General features: G+C 35.2%; 1 protein-coding gene across 2 annotated transcripts in view; it reads right to left on the bottom strand.

Moving 5' to 3' along the window:
• Positions 1-17,948, bottom strand: part of GNAL (G protein subunit alpha L) — a 328,963-nt gene that overhangs the window by 168,512 nt on the left and 142,503 nt on the right. For both annotated transcript variants that reach the window (XM_038392217.2, XM_038392218.2), the window contains exons 3-4: positions 17,612-17,666; positions 17,308-17,427 (exon numbers count right to left, since the gene is read on the bottom strand). In XM_038392217.2, coding sequence (XP_038248145.1) covers positions 17,308-17,427; positions 17,612-17,666 — 175 coding nt within the window. The remainder of the gene's footprint in view (positions 1-17,307; positions 17,428-17,611; positions 17,667-17,948) is intronic.

Genomic DNA, 17,948 nt, shown 5'->3' with positions numbered 1-17,948 from the left:
CAGAATACTGAAATGGATGACCTATAGGGTGTGTCTCAATGGTGCAGGAGAATGAACTTTCATGAGAGCTGGAGCCGAGATATAGTTGGTTAGTCTATTTAAAAAAAATCAAGAGGAATGTCCAGTGTGCCATTTAATGAAGCTTTATTCTCACCCAATATCCACAAGTGCAGTATTATACTGGTTTATATAATGGTTTGAAGCTGTAACATGGTATGGAGAAATATCTTTTTCTTTTATGGCTAACTGACCATATATGTAGCGTTTGTATATATCTAATATGTTTTCTGTTGGGTGACATACCATACCAATACAGAGGGATAGGCTTAATGGTCTTCACAGTAATAGGTCTTTTCAGCCTGTAGTTATATAGCAAGGTCTACAAAGAACAGTTTTCTGTTATACAAAATCTGCACAACTAGACCTGTGGCATGCTGTATTTTGTTGCCCATAAAGGTTAATAAATGACCTATTTTTAAAAGATGTTAAACTAACCCTGTGTTATTTAAAGATCACATTAATGCTTAGTTTAGGAATAGCTGCTGCTAATAGAGCAATATTTCCTTTCTGGAGGAGCAAGGGTAAAACAGATATATTTGCACTTCCAACACTCAACCATACTCCACAGACCAGACTTCAAACCCCAAACCAAAAATAGTAAAGTTAATATTTTGCACCTTTTTGTCAGGGACTGAAGGATTTCCCGAGTCTTGGTCTTTCCAAGAATCTTGGGTTGGCTATAATCTAAGTACTCCCCTCACCCATTCTCAGCCCAAATGAGCAAGATGACTCAGCTTCTGACTCACTGTTTTAAAAAAATGAAAAAATACTCAGGAAAAAGATATGATGTAGGAAAGAGGAGAAGGAGATATTATTTACATAATGTAAACACTGGGAAATGTACACACCTGGTAAGACAGTAAATGAGTTAGACTTTCAGTTGGCTAATACAATCCCTTATGTTTTGGCATCTATTTCACCAACTACCAGCAAGAACCCATCCAAACAACATTGGGAAAAACAGCCCCAAAATAGAATGCATTGTTTGAGTTCACTCAGTCAATAAGTCTAGCAAACAAAGAGTGCTCAAAGCAAACCAGCACTCCCGATAGCAGTAAGAGCATGGAACTCCCCCCAGCACTCTCACTGACAGCCAGAGCTATTCCCATCTCCACATTCCATAAAATTATCCTGAATTAATTTTTTTGTATTTCTATTGGGTGTTTGGAAGCCTAAAAAGCCATGTGTATTATAAAAACCACACCCAATTATAAAAATTTCAAGCTCTTTAAAAAAAGATGACCAAAGTCATGGGAAAATTGAGAACCTGTAAAATTTGGATGGCACCAGAGCAGGTCAAAATCATAACATTATCTATGTGATTTATTAATATTTATGGTACAAACATGAGCTAAGAATGGTATTAGCTATGGCATTTGGTAATATTTATGATACAACAGCATACCTCTCCTAATTATTACACAACCAAAAAAAAAGGATGGGGTATCTTTAATTAGATGATACTCCAAATAAGTATGATTGGATGAAATATACCATCAAATCCATTCTAATTTTTCTAAAATCCACTGTCAATCTCCATTTTTCTTTTCTATTTAATATACTTGTTGCTGGAAAAAAATAAAAGGAAAAAAATCAAATCCTAAAGTAGTAAGATGTACCAGACTGTCTATTAAAGGAAATTTTCCTTGCCTGTGTATTTTCTTGCTTTGAGATCTTCTATTCCAATCCAGACAATTGCACAGAGTTCTACCCAGACAACAACTGAAGTCTTTTAATGAAGTCATCTCTCTATCAATAGAAAGATATTGATATAAAGGGCATACCAGCTCTGAGACTTCCATTGAAAACTTCAAAAGGAACACTATAAAGTTGAAGTCTGTATAACTCTCAAATTCTAAAATCTAATTTTAAATCAGAATTTCCTACAGTGAGTGAAACTAATTGATACACTAGATTTCAAAGAAACTGGATTTCTCTTCACTCCGATAAACTAGTCCAGATGTTTGGGAGATTTCAAAGAGTGAACTAATATGCTAAGAACCAAATTTTCAGAAGTTCTTACTAATTTTGTGGGTCTAGCTTCCAACACGTAGGATCATATTTTCAGAGGTGTGATGCACCCACAACTCCAATTAAACCAATGGAAGTGGCAGATGCGCAGCACTTCTGAACATCTATAGTGCTTAGGAAGCTATGCACTGTCTCTAAGGTGGCTGTCTTTCAGATTTCCACCAGAGAAGCCTTTCTTCTTTCAGAGATCCCATTGATATGATTGAGTGTACTTTAAAAGCCTCTAGAACTTCCTTCCCAACACTAAAGTCAGCTTCTCTGATCATCTCTTGAATTCATCTGGAGACTGTCAATTTGGAAGTTCCCTGACCTTTCCTGGACCTATGGCACAAGAGGAACTGCCTTCATGAGTTCCTAAAGTAATCTCTCTTGTCCTTGTAAGTAAAATATGCAGGAACTTGACAACATCCAGACAACATAGTAGATTGTGGAAAAGAGTAGCCAAGGTTATCTGGTGCTTCAGATTAAGTGTAGTCATTGTTTTAGGTCTAAATTCAGGCAGCATTGATGACAACATTGTTTTAGTGGAAAAAAACATACATAGCTTCTAATTAGACATCATTTGAAACTTCCCTTCCCTGACAGAAGAAATGGTGAGACAAAAAAGGATGTTTAGGGACAGTATCCCAAAAGGTTCAAAGGACCAAAGAACAATCAGCACTAAATTCAAGTCACAAACGAAGATAAGGATATATTTTATTTTTACACACACACACACACACACACACACACACACACACACGTTGCAGTCCTAACTTCTCCATAGCTTTCAATAATCAACACATCTGATGGCTAAGGAAATAATGATCCAGTATGTACCAGAAATTGCATTAACTGGTCAGCATAGTTTAGGGGGCACTCAAGCCCATGTACAAGGCAGTCTGAAGCAAATGGATGAGCTCTGTATACTGGAAGGGATCCACTCTGCTCTGCTAAATTAGTGGGGGACAGGAGGAGAAGAGTTTTCTAAATATCAGAATAAGCCAGGGGGAAAAAGTGTGGACAAGGACAAGGACAAGAGTGCCGCACTGTACATCTAACTTTGCCCAATACATAAAATTTCTTTAGAATTGTGGGTTCCATAGACAAGTTATAAACATGAAGTGTGGTGCAGAAACAAATGAAGGGTTAAATTCACTAATATCAAGTTATTTGCTGTATGCTTTATAAAGTAGCCTTTATAGGATAGATAAGAGACATAAATGCTACGCATAACCATTAGTCTCGACAGCACCAGGACTCTGACCCAGAATCAACAAGACCTGATGGCAAGTAGTCTGACAGGGTCTTGTACATTTATGTTTACCAGTTCTGCATGCCACAGCTTCCTTAGCCAGTTTAGAACGATGTAGAATGTAGGTTCCAGGAGACCTACCTATTTTCTGCAAGTCCTTAGCAATCACAGGCCAGGCAGGAAAAGACAACAGGATGAAGCACCACTTGTACTGCCAGCCTGTTTTATTCTGGTGTCTTAGGGTATGTCTACACTGCATCTGGCTTGTGCCAACTGACTTAGGCTCATGGGACTCCGGGCTAAGGGGCTGTTTAACTGTGGTGTAGAGACTGAACTCTGTCCCTGACCCCCTACTTAGCAGGGTCCTAGATACCAGGCTCCAGCTTGAGCCTAAATATCTTGTGAAGACCTGCTAAATCGATCACTGATCGTTCTCCCGTCGACTCCTGTACTCCACCAGTTCGAGAAGAGTAGGGGGAGTCAACAGGAAAGCATAGTGTGGACCTCACAGTAAGTACATCTAAGCTACGTCAATTTGAGTTACGCTATTCACGTAACTCAAATTGCATAGCTTAGATCAACTTTTCCTTTTAGTATCGACATGGCCTCAGTGTCTTTCATCACAGATCCATTTCTGGTATTCCTTGACTATTTATGTGGGCCAGAGTTGTGTATCTGACTGGTTTCTGATGAATATATTCTTTAATCTTACTTTGGAAACGCTGAAGGGACAGTAGGGCTGTCTTAGATCTCTGGACGGGCCATTTCCTCTCTTCTAGTAGTACCACTGGCTTTTAGTCACTCCTTTGCTCATGTGAAAGTATTTCAGCACTGAAGATATGTGGAAAATCTAAATATAACACCCCACAAGATCCTTTCTTTAGTTCTTAATACTCACTTATCATGTAAGAGACCGTCAAATATTAAGACAAGTTTTAGCAGTTTCTGATAATCCTTTTAGACACTGCTTTCCATTGGGGGACAAAAAAAAGTTTACAGGAGTCTCAAATGAAAGTGAGCCTATGAGATTACTCTGAGGCTTGCTGCCATAAATCTCAATATGACAAAGTACAAATGGTATTAAATGTGTAACAAAGATCCAAAACAAGAGAGAAAAAATTTAACCTGGAAACTTGAAATGATAAGGCATTTGCTTCTTTCCCGTAAGCAATGCTTGAAGACCTCAGTTTCATGATTCTTTAATTCAAATGTAAATAATTTTTAACAATAAAAAATGAAGTCTCCAAATTTGCATGGGACTAAAGTGAGCAAGATCCCATAACATAAGAAACATTTGAGAGATCTCCTTGTTGCCAGTAAGACCAAGGCACACAGGCACCTCCATTCCAAAATTTTCCAGAAGTAAAGCAAAAACTGAACCTGACACTTCACCTCAGTTATCACCTCCTTAGTAAGTAAGACACTGACCAGTCAACGATGAACTGTTCTCCCAACTAAATCCCAGGAAGGAGAAGAAATCTTTTATCCTTGTTTATTGTGCACCTATGGTTTTCTAACAAATTACATAACTACTTAATCACTATCTTAGCTGCTGTTCTGTGTTTTGACACAGATCAGTAGTCATCCTTCCTCCTTAACATGGTTGCTAATAGCTACCTTGCTTTTAGGAAAGGTTCTTAGAACTGTGCCGAGGCCAAATGGAAAGCCTTCCTGGAAACACTGCCCAGGATAGCAAAGCACAAGAACTGCTGATGGGGCTAGAGAATTGGGACATGAAGAAACCCAGGGAACCACCTGTTAGAACTATTGACCCAGTGCTTGACAGTCCTGCTGCTGTTTGATTTTTTTGGATGAGTGGAGGGGAAAGACCATGCTGTACCGATACATTTCCTGATTCATATACACGTTTTCCCCTTTAGCAACAGGCTAGAGAAAGATTCCTGGAAGCAGGGGAGCTGGAACAATTTGTATAGTGGGGATGCTGAGAGCCATCGAAACAAATTGTAAACCCTGTATATAACAGAAACCGCTTCAAGTCAGGGGATGTGGCAGCACCCCCAGCACTCCTAGTTCCAGCACCTATGCCTAGAAGGCCATAGAGGAGGCAGACAGTTGTTAGGCTGGAGCGAGTAAGAGGACAGAAATGTGACCCTAGGAGTGGGGAAGGTCAGGAGGTCATTTCAAACCTTGAGATGGATCCCAGGTTAGTGACCACTTTTCTGGGACAGCATCTCTTTCCTTGCTGGGATCCTTCAGAGTTAGATCTCCCCTCCCCACCCACACCCAGTTCAGGCAGAAAAGCCCTTGCTGACCTATTCTCTGAGTGAAATAAACTAGTTTGCCATTTTTTAAACGGCAGACAGAAAAAAATTAATATTTTTTTCAATTCAACCCAGGTAACCTGACAGTATTTAGTGGATATCATAATATTTCTTTGCCAGCAATGACAGGTTTCAGAGTAGCAGCTGTGTTAGTCTGTATTCGCAAAAAGAAAAGGAGTACTTGTGGCACCTTAGAGACTAACAAATTTATTAGAGCATAAGCTTTCGTGAGCTACAGCTCACTTCATCAGATGCATCCGATGAAGTGAGCTGTAGCTCACGAAAGCTTATGCTCTAATAAATTTGTTAGTCTCTAAGGTGCCACAAGTACTCCTTTTCTTTTTGCCAGCAATATAAGATTCCTCCTCACTCACCATAACATACAAATATATTTAACCTTTCTTCTTCTTTACCATTTCTTGTTGCCATTTTAATGTGGCAGTTTTTGGGAGTGGATTTGTTTTATACGGACAGTGTATAAAACAAAAGTGTTTTACAGCTTTCTAATTCTCCATACTTTGAAAAAGCTTTGAGAAGTGAAACTGATTTACTTGAGCTTTCATCACAGCACATAGGTCATTTAGCAGAGCACAGGCAGAGGGGACATAGATAAACAGAGGAGAAAAGTAAATTTCAAAAATATTTTAATAGTGAGCAGAGGCCTCCTCAACCAGCAATCCCTTCCCTATTTCTGCTCCTTTTGTCAATCTACAGTACTCTTTCCCACAAACCACATGTTCTGAATCATTTAAGACCTAAATTGACATAAAAATAACACATGTTCTGCTGCATGCAGCATTTCCCCAAGGGAGATCAAAAAGTTCAAAACATTTTTTTCAAGTGATACAGAACAACAGCAATGACCAGAGAAAAAACTGTGATATCATGGTATTTTTAAACATCATATTTCTCTAAAAAGAATAAGGGTTATTAGCAATGGCCTTTTCCAATGCTACAGCAGATTAATCATTTCCAAAAAATGTAAATAACAATGAGCAGATCTGGAAGCACAGAAATCAACCAATTAACAATGGCTAGTTTAAAAAGCAATTGGAGGTAACTGGATGTTCCTTTACCTATTTATAATACAAATAAAACTAAAAGATAATGTATTTATTATATATGTTTTCCTAAAGTCCTATTTAGGTTTCTGTAAAGAGCTGCTTGGAAACTTGGGTGCGGGAGTGGGGAGGAAATCTATATAGAATTTCACCCTGCATATTATCGGGTTTTTTTTTAATTACTAAGTACTTTTACATGAAAAACAGAATCTCTGCTCCTCAGCTGGTTCATCCTGTTCTTTATTTCCCAACTTGTGTTATCTTCCATTTATAATATAATAATTCACTCATCAACGGAGGCCTCATCTACACTTGAAAGATGAGCCATTGCTGACAATGGACATCAGACATGGTAATGTTAAACGGGTGAAGCTGAAAGAGTGCTGAGCAAAGTTTAGTGTAAGTGTATCAAAGACAATGTTCAGCACCATTTCAAGAAGAGGTTAAAATCTCACCAAGTTCTAAAAAATAACTCATGATTCGGAATTAAAGCTGTTGTGGAAAGATGACTATACATTCATTTATTTTTGTAACTGATAATAATAAGCCTACTATGTGGACAGATTTAAATACCGCTTAACTATTCATTTCCTTGCTCTTAGGTGGATGGGTCTTAAAAGTAACATGACAGGTAAGTACACGGTTGTCATTTTAGAACCTTTCACTGCTTTCTGAAACAAAATGTTTGTTTCCGAAGTGTTTTTATTCATTTTTCCTTTTGTAAAGGTAAAAATTAAGTTATTTTCTAAATTTTAAATAAATGGGAAGGAGTAGTCTGCAGATTATTAAATTAAAGGTGTGACCAGAGATGGTCAGGATAATAGTGGTTAGAAACTAACATCCACAATCCCCCAGTTAGTTTGAAATTGTTATGTAAAACATCCATCAGTGGGCTACTAGCCAAAATGGTCAGGGATGCAATCCCATGTTCCATGTGTCCCTAAACCAGCAATTCTCAAATGTGGCCACCAGGGGATTTTTCTGAGGCCGGGACAGTCTCCTGGGCAGAGATTTGGGGTGGGACGCGGAGGGGGGCAGCAGCAGCCCCTGCCTTCAGCACCTAGTTGTGGCTCCTGGATGCACTCCCTTGATATTTGCTGGCGCCGCCAGCCAGGAATTGGCACCCTGCACCACACAGCCTCCAGGGGCTCCGGGCAGCACCTCGGCAGACACGGGGGCTACAACAGGGCTACACACAGGTGCAGGGCTCTGGTCCAATTGTGCATTATAAATTGCAGGATTGAGGCCCATGTGTGAAAATCTCTAAGGCCTGATTTAACACCCATTGAAGTCAGAGCCTCCCATTGACTTCTATGGGCATGGGATTGTACCCACAGAGAGCAGTAGAAAAAAGCACAATTGCACATAAGCAATACATCCTTCTAATATCTTGCTTTAGTGACTGTAGAATACATTCTACCAATTTTTTCTCTTCTCTATCAGTTTTAGTGAGGGAGAATCTAGTTTAGTTTTCAAGTAATGGCAATTTCTTAAATATTTTACTATTTATGAAAACTGCACATTGGATAAGTTTGACTTTTGCAATCTAGAGACATTTATAAAGCATTTATCATTGTGGGACTGTACCTGAGCACTGCATTTGCATTACAATAGAACCCTTAAAAAATCAAGTAATTGGGATTTTAGAAATTCATAACATTGAACAGCTCATAAAATCAAACATCTCAAAATTACATTAGGTAAGATGCATAAGCTAATTTATTAATCATTCAATGAGCGTGCTAATAACAAACAGTAACAAATGTACCATGTGCCTGTTATAATCTTGCTTTGCTCACTGCTCAAGTACATACACTGGACCTTGCTGATTGAGGGATAAAAATAGTTCATATAACCGATCATTCATAAGATTCATAAAAGCAGGGCGGTTAGTGACGCTACCCTTAGTTAGCAAGTAAAGTCTATTTATGTTCCAAATTTTATGAAAATTCAATTTCATTTGCAGACAAAGGAACACAAAAAATTAGAGGTTTCAGAGTAGCAGCCGTGTTAGTCTGTATTCGCAAAAAGAAAAGGAGTACTTGTGGCACCTTAGAGACTAACAAATTTATTAGAGCATAAGCTTTCGTGAGCTACAGCTCACTTCATCGGATGCATCCGATGAAGTGAGCTGTAGCTCACGAAAGCTTATGCTCTAATAAATTTGTTAGTCTCTAAGGTGCCACAAGTACTCCTTTTCTTTTTACAAAAAATTAGATATCTTGTAAAATTTTCTAAAAGGATATTGTCTTAATTACAAAAAGAGTAATTTATTCAAGCTTTTCTAGATTTCAGTGTAATTTAATCTTAAAACTTTGAATGCATGAGGATTTTTCCCATCCCTTTCTTCCTTAAAAGTACAAAAGGGATAAAAGCTAGCCTTAACAATGGACAGGATAACCACTTCTTCTCAATACACCACTGCTTGCAGAGGATAGAACCCGGCTCCTACAGCTCTAAAAACACAGGCTTCTACCCTCTAAGCTGAAGGAAGAATTCTGGCAGCTGCAAGCTACTGAATGGTCCTTACATTCCTTAAGGTACAGCCACAAGTCAATGGAGGGCAGCATGTTCACATAAAGAGAGCCTTGTCCGATTCTTATCCATAGTGTCCACTGCTAGTCCCAGTCAAGTCAATGGAAAAATACACCCACTTTCCTGAATGAGCAAAATTCAGCCCATAACGCCTATTTATATGTAAATATAGCTTAAAATTAGGGTAGATTCTGAGCAAAGCCACATGACCGAAAATGCTGTAAAGATAGAGCTGGTGATGGAACTGTTTTTGTTCTTTGAGAAAACCATCCACTTCTACCTAAATTCATTTTTCATCATCTCCCCCACCATGCCCCCTACCCAGAATTTTAATTCTACAAATAAAAATATTTTAACTCCCAAATACTGACTATGCTACTACATTATTTCATATGGTTTTCTCAATTAAAATTTTACAAGAAAACATAACCTGATCAAGTCAGCTATTTTTAATCTAAGGTATGTTGTCGGGTATTTGCCTGACTCTGAGAAAACAGGCTGTAAACAGAGGTACAAAAACAAAACTAATGTCAGGTAATTTCAGTAGACTACACCAGTAGCATGTAGTTGTATTAAACATTAGTCCATGGTAATAACAGGCACTACTATGAAATATCCTTTCACAGCTAGATAGTTAAAATTATAAAACTGCATCAGACTGATGATGTATAAGGCAAGGAGGACAAACTGTAAATATTACTCCAATATTTGGACTATCAGGATCTATAATTTAAACAGAATGACGTTTAGTTAAATAATTCAATGCATTCGTTGTTTTAGCATCACAGTAACAACCCTGTAAGTTAAGGCTGAAAAGACACTTTTCCCTCTATGGTTTCTGTTAATAACACACTCAAATACTTTTTGGAATGGAAATTTCTCACCCTATGCTGGAAAGCTGCATAAAAACATAGTATAAATAGATGGGAAGACAAGAGGGGAAGGTTGATCTTTTCTGTACTATAATAATTCAAAGCTATATTTACTTTTCACAATATTGAGGTGGGGAAGATGCCAAAACCAAACATGGAATTCAAACCTGCATCAAAACTCTACCCCTCCTTGCCCAACTCTTCTTTCTCCTCTCACTAATTGTAATTCCACTGAGAGATGATGCCAGTGTTTGTCTACGGCTCCCCGCTAGAGCTTTACCCCAAACCACTGGGGGCCTATGTAGTTTGCCATTTCTCTCCTGCAGCAAAAAAAATTCTATTTTTTTAAAACAACAATTGCTAGCTGTTGTGGCCTGGAGACTTTAACTGTAATGAATGTGCTGTATTAACTCTTCTGAATAATTTCCATGAGACTGGAGGGGAGAAGAAACTTACTGCTTTATTTCCATTCTGCATAGTATCTAAATCAATCCAAGATCAGACTTACTTTTCCAAGCTTGAACATAATATAAATAATGCCTTCATCTTAAAGGAAAGAAAAACATTTAAATAAGGGAAATTTATTTGTAAACAAGGAAACTTGGGATTCATTAAGGGAACTATATATTATAGTCAAATTAAATTTTAATGCTCAGGTGCCTTGATCTATGAAAATGGAATCATCATCATCAAGCAATGAACATTTAAAAAAAATAAAATCAGATTTGGATATTTCTGGTGCACTAGAACTGTAACATCCAAGGCTTTCATTTTTAATATGGCCTTACAAATAAACTATCCTTGTTTAATTTTGTATTAAAAATAATACAAAATAACATTTCTTTTGATTCTCTCCCAAAGTACTGATGACCACCTAACAATATTACAATAAGCAGTAACAAAGAAAATTAAAGTATGTATTTGCTCTCACACATACGACATGCCCACTTGGTTTCCTTATACATCAACTAATTAGAGCAACTAAGACTCAGTGTATTAAGCTAATGGAAAACAGACACATCTACACTAAATCTGTATACATACATGTACTAGAGGAAAGGAAGCACCAGAAATTCAACTTCAGTGTCAGTTGCTAATTAATTGTTAGTCTGTATCACAAAACAAGTGCTACTGAAACCAGAAAGAAATCTCATGCTGTTTACACCAGTGCTACCTTTTCCAGTATCTCCAGTTCTCACAATGTACACCTTTGTTCAAAAGAAAAAAAAATAGTTGCTACCAATTGCATTTGTATGTATATTATTTTTCCACATCCTAAGTGTCCCTTTTCAGTATCCTCCTCCTATAGTTTTGGAACTGTTAATCCAAGGCATTTCCTTTCCATATTTGAGAAAAATACATTTAAGAAAAAAACAATGTATTGTTAAAGTTTCAGTCTATATCTTAGAATTTGAAGAAACCCAAAAGATATAATTCTTTAACTTTAAAGAGCAAGTAGGTTTTTAAATTTTGACTTGGTACTGCTGCAGTACTTAAAATGTGATGCTCAGAGGAAATTATAAAGACTTATGGCCCTCTACCCCCATCAAAAATAGTATGTAAATCCCTAAAGTAAAGTCATTAAGAGAGGTAACAAAGCAAACTCAAACCAAGCCATGTTTGCCAATATTCACACTATTTTTTTCCATCTATTTTGACCTTTTCACTTATAGTGTGGTACATTTTCTCATACCTAAAGAACATGAAAATATGGCAAACCTTATGAAAAACCACAAATATAAGATGGTATTATTACACGATTCCTTTGGGGATTAAATCAAGCATGAATTGCAGGAAAAAATAAACATTTTGTGGCCAATTAGGGTGTTAACTGAGTGACACCAATTTTTTTAACCATTTATTGACTGACTCATATAGTGGTTTTCATTTTTATTTAGGTACTTATTTGGGATACAACTTTTATTACACAAGGGCCTAATTTTCACTCTTTACTCAAGCAAAATGAGTTCAACACTTGTTCCATATATTGTGTATGTCAACAATTACTAGACGGTATTACAGCTCTGAATAAGGTTTACTAGCACTGTTTTAAATGATATGATAAAATGCTTGAAGAATGTCTATGTAATTTTTAAATCTGAGCACAAATATTTTCCTGTTTTTTTTAAAAGGGATCAACATACAATGTTGATTTTTAGGGGGAAAATTGAAATGATGCTGTGAAAACCTCAAATTACAATACCCGAGTAAAGTGCAATACACTAAAAATAAAGTAATTTTAAATATTTTTTATTGTCAGTATTTTCATTAATAGTTTGCTTTTAAAGGACTGCATTTGAGAGTAGATTACAGATCATTACACAACTATATGTTCTAAAATTGTATTTTAGACTAGCATTCTAAATTCAGCACATTTCTCTTTAGAGAGAAAGAACAATTTTCTGTTTAAAAAAGGTTTAACAAAGTGTTTCATATCTCTAACAGCGTTAGAAATTTTTAAAAAGTGAGGAAAACATTCTTTTGAGACCCCTAACAAAAGCGATTTGCTAAATAGCACCAGCATTCATGTTTACATATTTTCTTATTAATCAGTGATTCAGTTTGATTAGCAACTAAAATAACATCAGGAAACACTTGACTACTCAGTTATAATTACTATACTTAGCTTCTCCACTACCTGTTATATGCATACCTAGAGTTGAGTTAAACATTCTATGGAACAGAAACAAGTGTATATATTTAGAAAAGAGCTTAAAACTACTTTAAAGATCTAAGGAAAACAAAGGAAAAAGGCAACTTGTGGCAAGCAAGTTTGTAGTGCCTATTACATTCAAATATTTCATTGAAGTTCAATAGTCTTTAACAAATACATGCTTATATAATACATCATGTTTTTCCACAGCTAGTAGCATGATATGCCCTTAATATGCTCAACCCGCTTCACAAAGGGCAAAAAAAACATCAATACAGGATTTAAAATGGCACAAGTCAATTCCTGTTAACTTTAACAAATATCAGTCAACACTTTGCCAAAAAATAAAATAAAAATCCTCTCCTAAATACATCACAGATGTTTGCACTTCAATTGTATAATCCCTGTGCAGATGGTATACTTGACAGCAGTATAAGAATAATGGTATTAGACTTATATAATGCAATTGTAAAAAAACGGAACATACAATATATACATTAATCACAAATATTTTGACACTTTCTTCCTTTTCTTTGATTATGTAAAGTCCTGAAAAAATATAATGGCCAAAGATATATTATTAATATTCATAAGGTTATGCAAATATATACCTACAGATTACAGTAATAAAGCAATGTGTTATTGAATGTTGTCAGTCAGTCCAAGGTAATTTTTTTGGTAAAAATATGTGAACGTTTAGTAACGTAAATGTATATTCTCATAATTCTAATCAAAATTAATGAAAGACAACACTAAAATAGGAAATTGGAGATAAATTAGCAAAAAAACCCAACCTTAAGACAACTTCACTAAGCAAAATTAAACATTTTAACATGTAAAATAATATATTTCTGCACAAATACTATGGAGGAGAATTTAAAGACATTACAAAGCAATTTACTCTTTAAAATTAAAATTTTTTATAGCACTAGTGAGGTTAGATCTTATGCAGTTATTTTAAATAAATAAATAGATAAATAAAATAAAAATCTCTCAACAACACGTAGATTAAAAAAAACAAAACAAACAAAAATCCCCAACCACCCCGTCCTCCCTCATGCTAGTCCTTTGCCTGAAGATGAAATCCTGGCCCCATAAAAGTCAATGGAATTTTTACCATTGATTTCCAATGGGGCCAAGATTTCAATCTGAGAAAATAAATTTGTTTTCAATGCACTTATTTTATGAAGACAGCTTTTCAAAATTAGAACACAATTAATTCATGTACTTTAAATAAGCATATCCAAGTATACCCAGTGTATCATAAATATACCTAAACTATTCTCCAAAAAGTTTTGGCCCTATTGTGCCATCTGTTTTTAGGCTGAAATCCTCATATTTCAGTAGGGACTTCTTAAAGATGAATAGGATAGTACAGTCCTTTTATCACATTACATGTAATTTATTTAAAATTCATATTACACCAGGAAAAAAATACATCAAAGATTAGACATTGAAAACTATCTAAAAATGTTTAGTAAGTTTTTAGTGATTACCGAGACTTCTTTTATTGTCCTAATAAATTTAAAATATACTTTGAAATTGAAATTGATTGAAATCCTTGCCTGATTGAACTCCGATCAACTTCAGTTGGGCCAAGGTTTAACCCAGTATCTTCAGAAATTAAAAGAAATAATATATACATAATATTTACTTTAACTATTATAACATCCATACTAGTAAAAACTTGACTAGCATTTCCATAATAAAAAAAAAGTTACTTTATCACATTTGAGAAGATAACATATTACACTGCAAATGTAACACCTGACCAAACACTGAGTTAAGTGATTTTTTTTTTCTTTGTGCAGTGCTAAGGACCTGATAGCATACATCAATGATTTATCAAATATTTAGATTGGCTTTCCTGTTTCAGAAGGCCATATTCCATATTTCTAATGTTAATTACAGAATTACTAAAATTTAACAGAAGATGTATAATTGAATATCCTCCCTGATACAATACTTATTTTAATATCTGTCCTTATTTAAAAAATGGGTCAAATGCTATGCCGGAAGAAAACATTATTTTACTCCAAGTTACAAACTTTGGACCTTATCCTGCTTCCATTGAGGTCAATGACAAAACTCGCTTTGACTTATGTTACAGTAAAATCAAGCCCTAAAGCATGGATTTTTCAATCTCAGAGCAAGTCTACACTACAAAATTAAATCGACCTAAATTACGTCGATGTACAGCCACTGCAGTAGCTTGTGCATGTTCATGCTATAGCTTTTGCTTGTTCATGCTATGCTCCTCGTGTCAGTGGCGTGTCTCCTCACCAGGAACGCTTGCACTGATTTAACTGTTAGTGGGGGGCATTGTGGGACAGCTTCTGAAAGGCAGCAAGTTGATGTAAGCAATGCAGTGACTACACTGATACTGCGTCGACCTAACTACATAGACCTATGTGCTACATATTTCAAGGTGGAGGAGTTAAGTTGGTGCAGTGGGTGAATTACATCAGTGGGAGCTACATTTTAGTCTAGATATTTACGAAGTTAGGTCAATATAAAAACTGTCTTACATCGACCTAACTCTATAGTGTAGATCAGGGCTCAGTCTTACTCACATGATTCCCTGGAAGCAGAAACATATTAAAATTATAAAAGATATTACCTAGCTAAAATGTAGATATGTTAAAAGTACTAAATCTAGGAAAACCAAAAAATGTTTTTGCTTTCCTCTAAATCAGCATTAGTTCTCTTCTTTTATTTTTTAATTAATTGAGTACAATTCTTACTTTTAAACAGCTACGTCACACCATTTCAAATAACTTCTCTAAAAGGCAGTTTAATCTAAAAATAACAATAAATTGTCCTTCACTCCTTAAGTTTTCTTAAAATCAAAGTAGATTTAGAGTCCATATGGAAATTAACATATATTAGTTATTCCAACCAAAATTTCCAGTTGAACCTGCCATGTTTGCTAATATGTAAGACTTTGTAGAGTAAATAATTACTCAAATTTGCACTGCTGTCCTTATTAATGTAGTTATATACTATGTGTGACAGAGAGACAGAAAAAAACATAGAACAAGTCTGAAGATAAAAATAAAAATGCCACACTTTAGCCCACTTTAAGACATGGAAAAATAGATACACTTATAAGACTTGTAAAGGATGCTGTATATTAATTTATTTTATACAAATTATTAAGGGGCAATATTCAAGAAAAATAAATGAAAAATCAAAGAAGAAATCAAATGCTAAAGTTAGTGAAATAAACTTCAGAACTCAAACATAAATCAAAGACTGTTTAAGTCAACCTCAAATTCCATTTCAAAAAGGACTTTGTCATTTTCAGTAACTCATATCCACCAAGTGAACAATCATACAGTATGTGGGTGTACCCTGAGTTGCAGCTTTCTCAGCAACTGAGTTCTATGTTAAATTGTAACTCTACAAGAGATCTGATTATTTATTTATTTAAATATTGAACCTTCAAAGCACTAGATATATCAGAGGCAACAAAACTATACACCAGAGTGTGTTAGTAATATATTAAAGAAAAAAGTATTATTCCCCTCCCCCCATTTCCACCAGCAAGCTAGACTGGCTTTCACAGCCTCAAGACACCCTACAGTCAATGACTGCTTTGGCAATACTGATAGTACAAACAACTCATAAGCTTTTAACCAATGACCAATTATTCAGTCTTCACTGTATCCAAAACAAACTGCTATTGATATCCACATTTTAGAATTAATTAAAAAATGTACGATTGTAGACAATAAAACTCCACTAATACTCAAAACTTCTAGGGAATTTCTTTCACACACAACAAAACACACCATGCATGTTTCTCTAAGCAGTAATTGATATCTAAAGAGCAAGATAATCCAATGTAAATAGCAGTATCCATCTGCAAATTAACCTAAATAACATACTTTGAAATACATTACTGATGAGCGACTACTACAAGACCACAAATAGGTTTTTTACATTTCTACCCAGCCCTAAGATGGCAGCATTCATGCACAACTAAAATAAAGAATTATATCTTCCTGTTCTCATTCTTCACTGTTTATTCCAGCAACGTAATACAAAATTTGAATAAAATAAATACATAAATAAATAAATAGGTGACGAAAACACCTTAGTTGGCCATCAGATATTTCAAGTTCTTAGTATGAAAATTAAGAATGAAAAAAGCTACATACGTTCTGAAAGCTACATACATTATTAGTTTCTCTGTGCTTCTGTTTCTTAAGTATATATAGTAATTCCTCAGACTGATGTCCTGCTGTACCAAATTATGCCCAGAAAAATAGCTTTCACATCAATGCTAAATTGAGACACTGAAATTTCAAATAATCTTAATTTCTTTGCATTTCATTTTCCTCTTTAAAACAAACAAACAAAAATTACTAAAGCACAATTTAACAACATTAAATACAGGCGCAACACCATATGATGTTAAAACAGGTAACTTGGTGATAATGCTGCAACAAACTTGTTTTAGCAAACACCTTCCAAATGGTAAACAAGGTCATTTCATAAATCAAAGTCAGAGTTTTGTGTTCTCTTTCAAAATTAGGAAAAACAGCCTTTTTTTGTTTGTTTTGTTTACTCTTACCTGTGTATAGTCAAAGTCAGAAAGTGGAGCTATACTCTTGATGTAGTCCATTCGAAATTGGTTTTCTGGATTGGCCAGTGGAACTGGGGGTATTAAAGTGCCCATTGCTGAAACTATAGTCTAGAATTGGATAAAACAAAAACAGACACATTAATCTGGTTAAATCTAAAATACAGGATCAATAGAAGATAATCCAGTCTGATCAGCAAAATGGGATTTCTCTACACAATCCTAGAGAGCATAATACTTTTGGCTTCCAGTGTACAGAAGAAGCATTTAAGAATAGTATAAAATGTGTTCTTACCACAATTGCATCTTTAACATTTTTCCGAATATCCAGTATTTTCTGTTTCTTTTCTCTGAATTAAAACAAAATTAACAATTTAATTTCTCTCTCAAACCAATTCATTTAAATTGCATTCAGAATATTTTACTGACTGCTTATTTGCTATTTAACCTTTATGACAAACTGACTGAAAAAAACAGTAAGATTGTTTTCCATCCATCACTTTTGCACATTCTATAAAAAACAGTGAAAATAGATCTCTGCCTATTTTGTCACATTAGATAGTCATAACCACATCTCAAAGCTTTCCTGGTGGGATTGGAAGTCATTCCTTCATTTCTATAGCATGCTAAAT

Source organism: Dermochelys coriacea, chromosome 2, assembly GCF_009764565.3.
Source record: "Dermochelys coriacea isolate rDerCor1 chromosome 2, rDerCor1.pri.v4, whole genome shotgun sequence".
In the NCBI taxonomy this organism is placed as follows: Eukaryota; Metazoa; Chordata; order Testudines; family Dermochelyidae; genus Dermochelys; species Dermochelys coriacea.
Note: the sequence above shows the minus strand (reverse complement) of the source record. Positions and strands in the feature narration are given on the sequence as shown.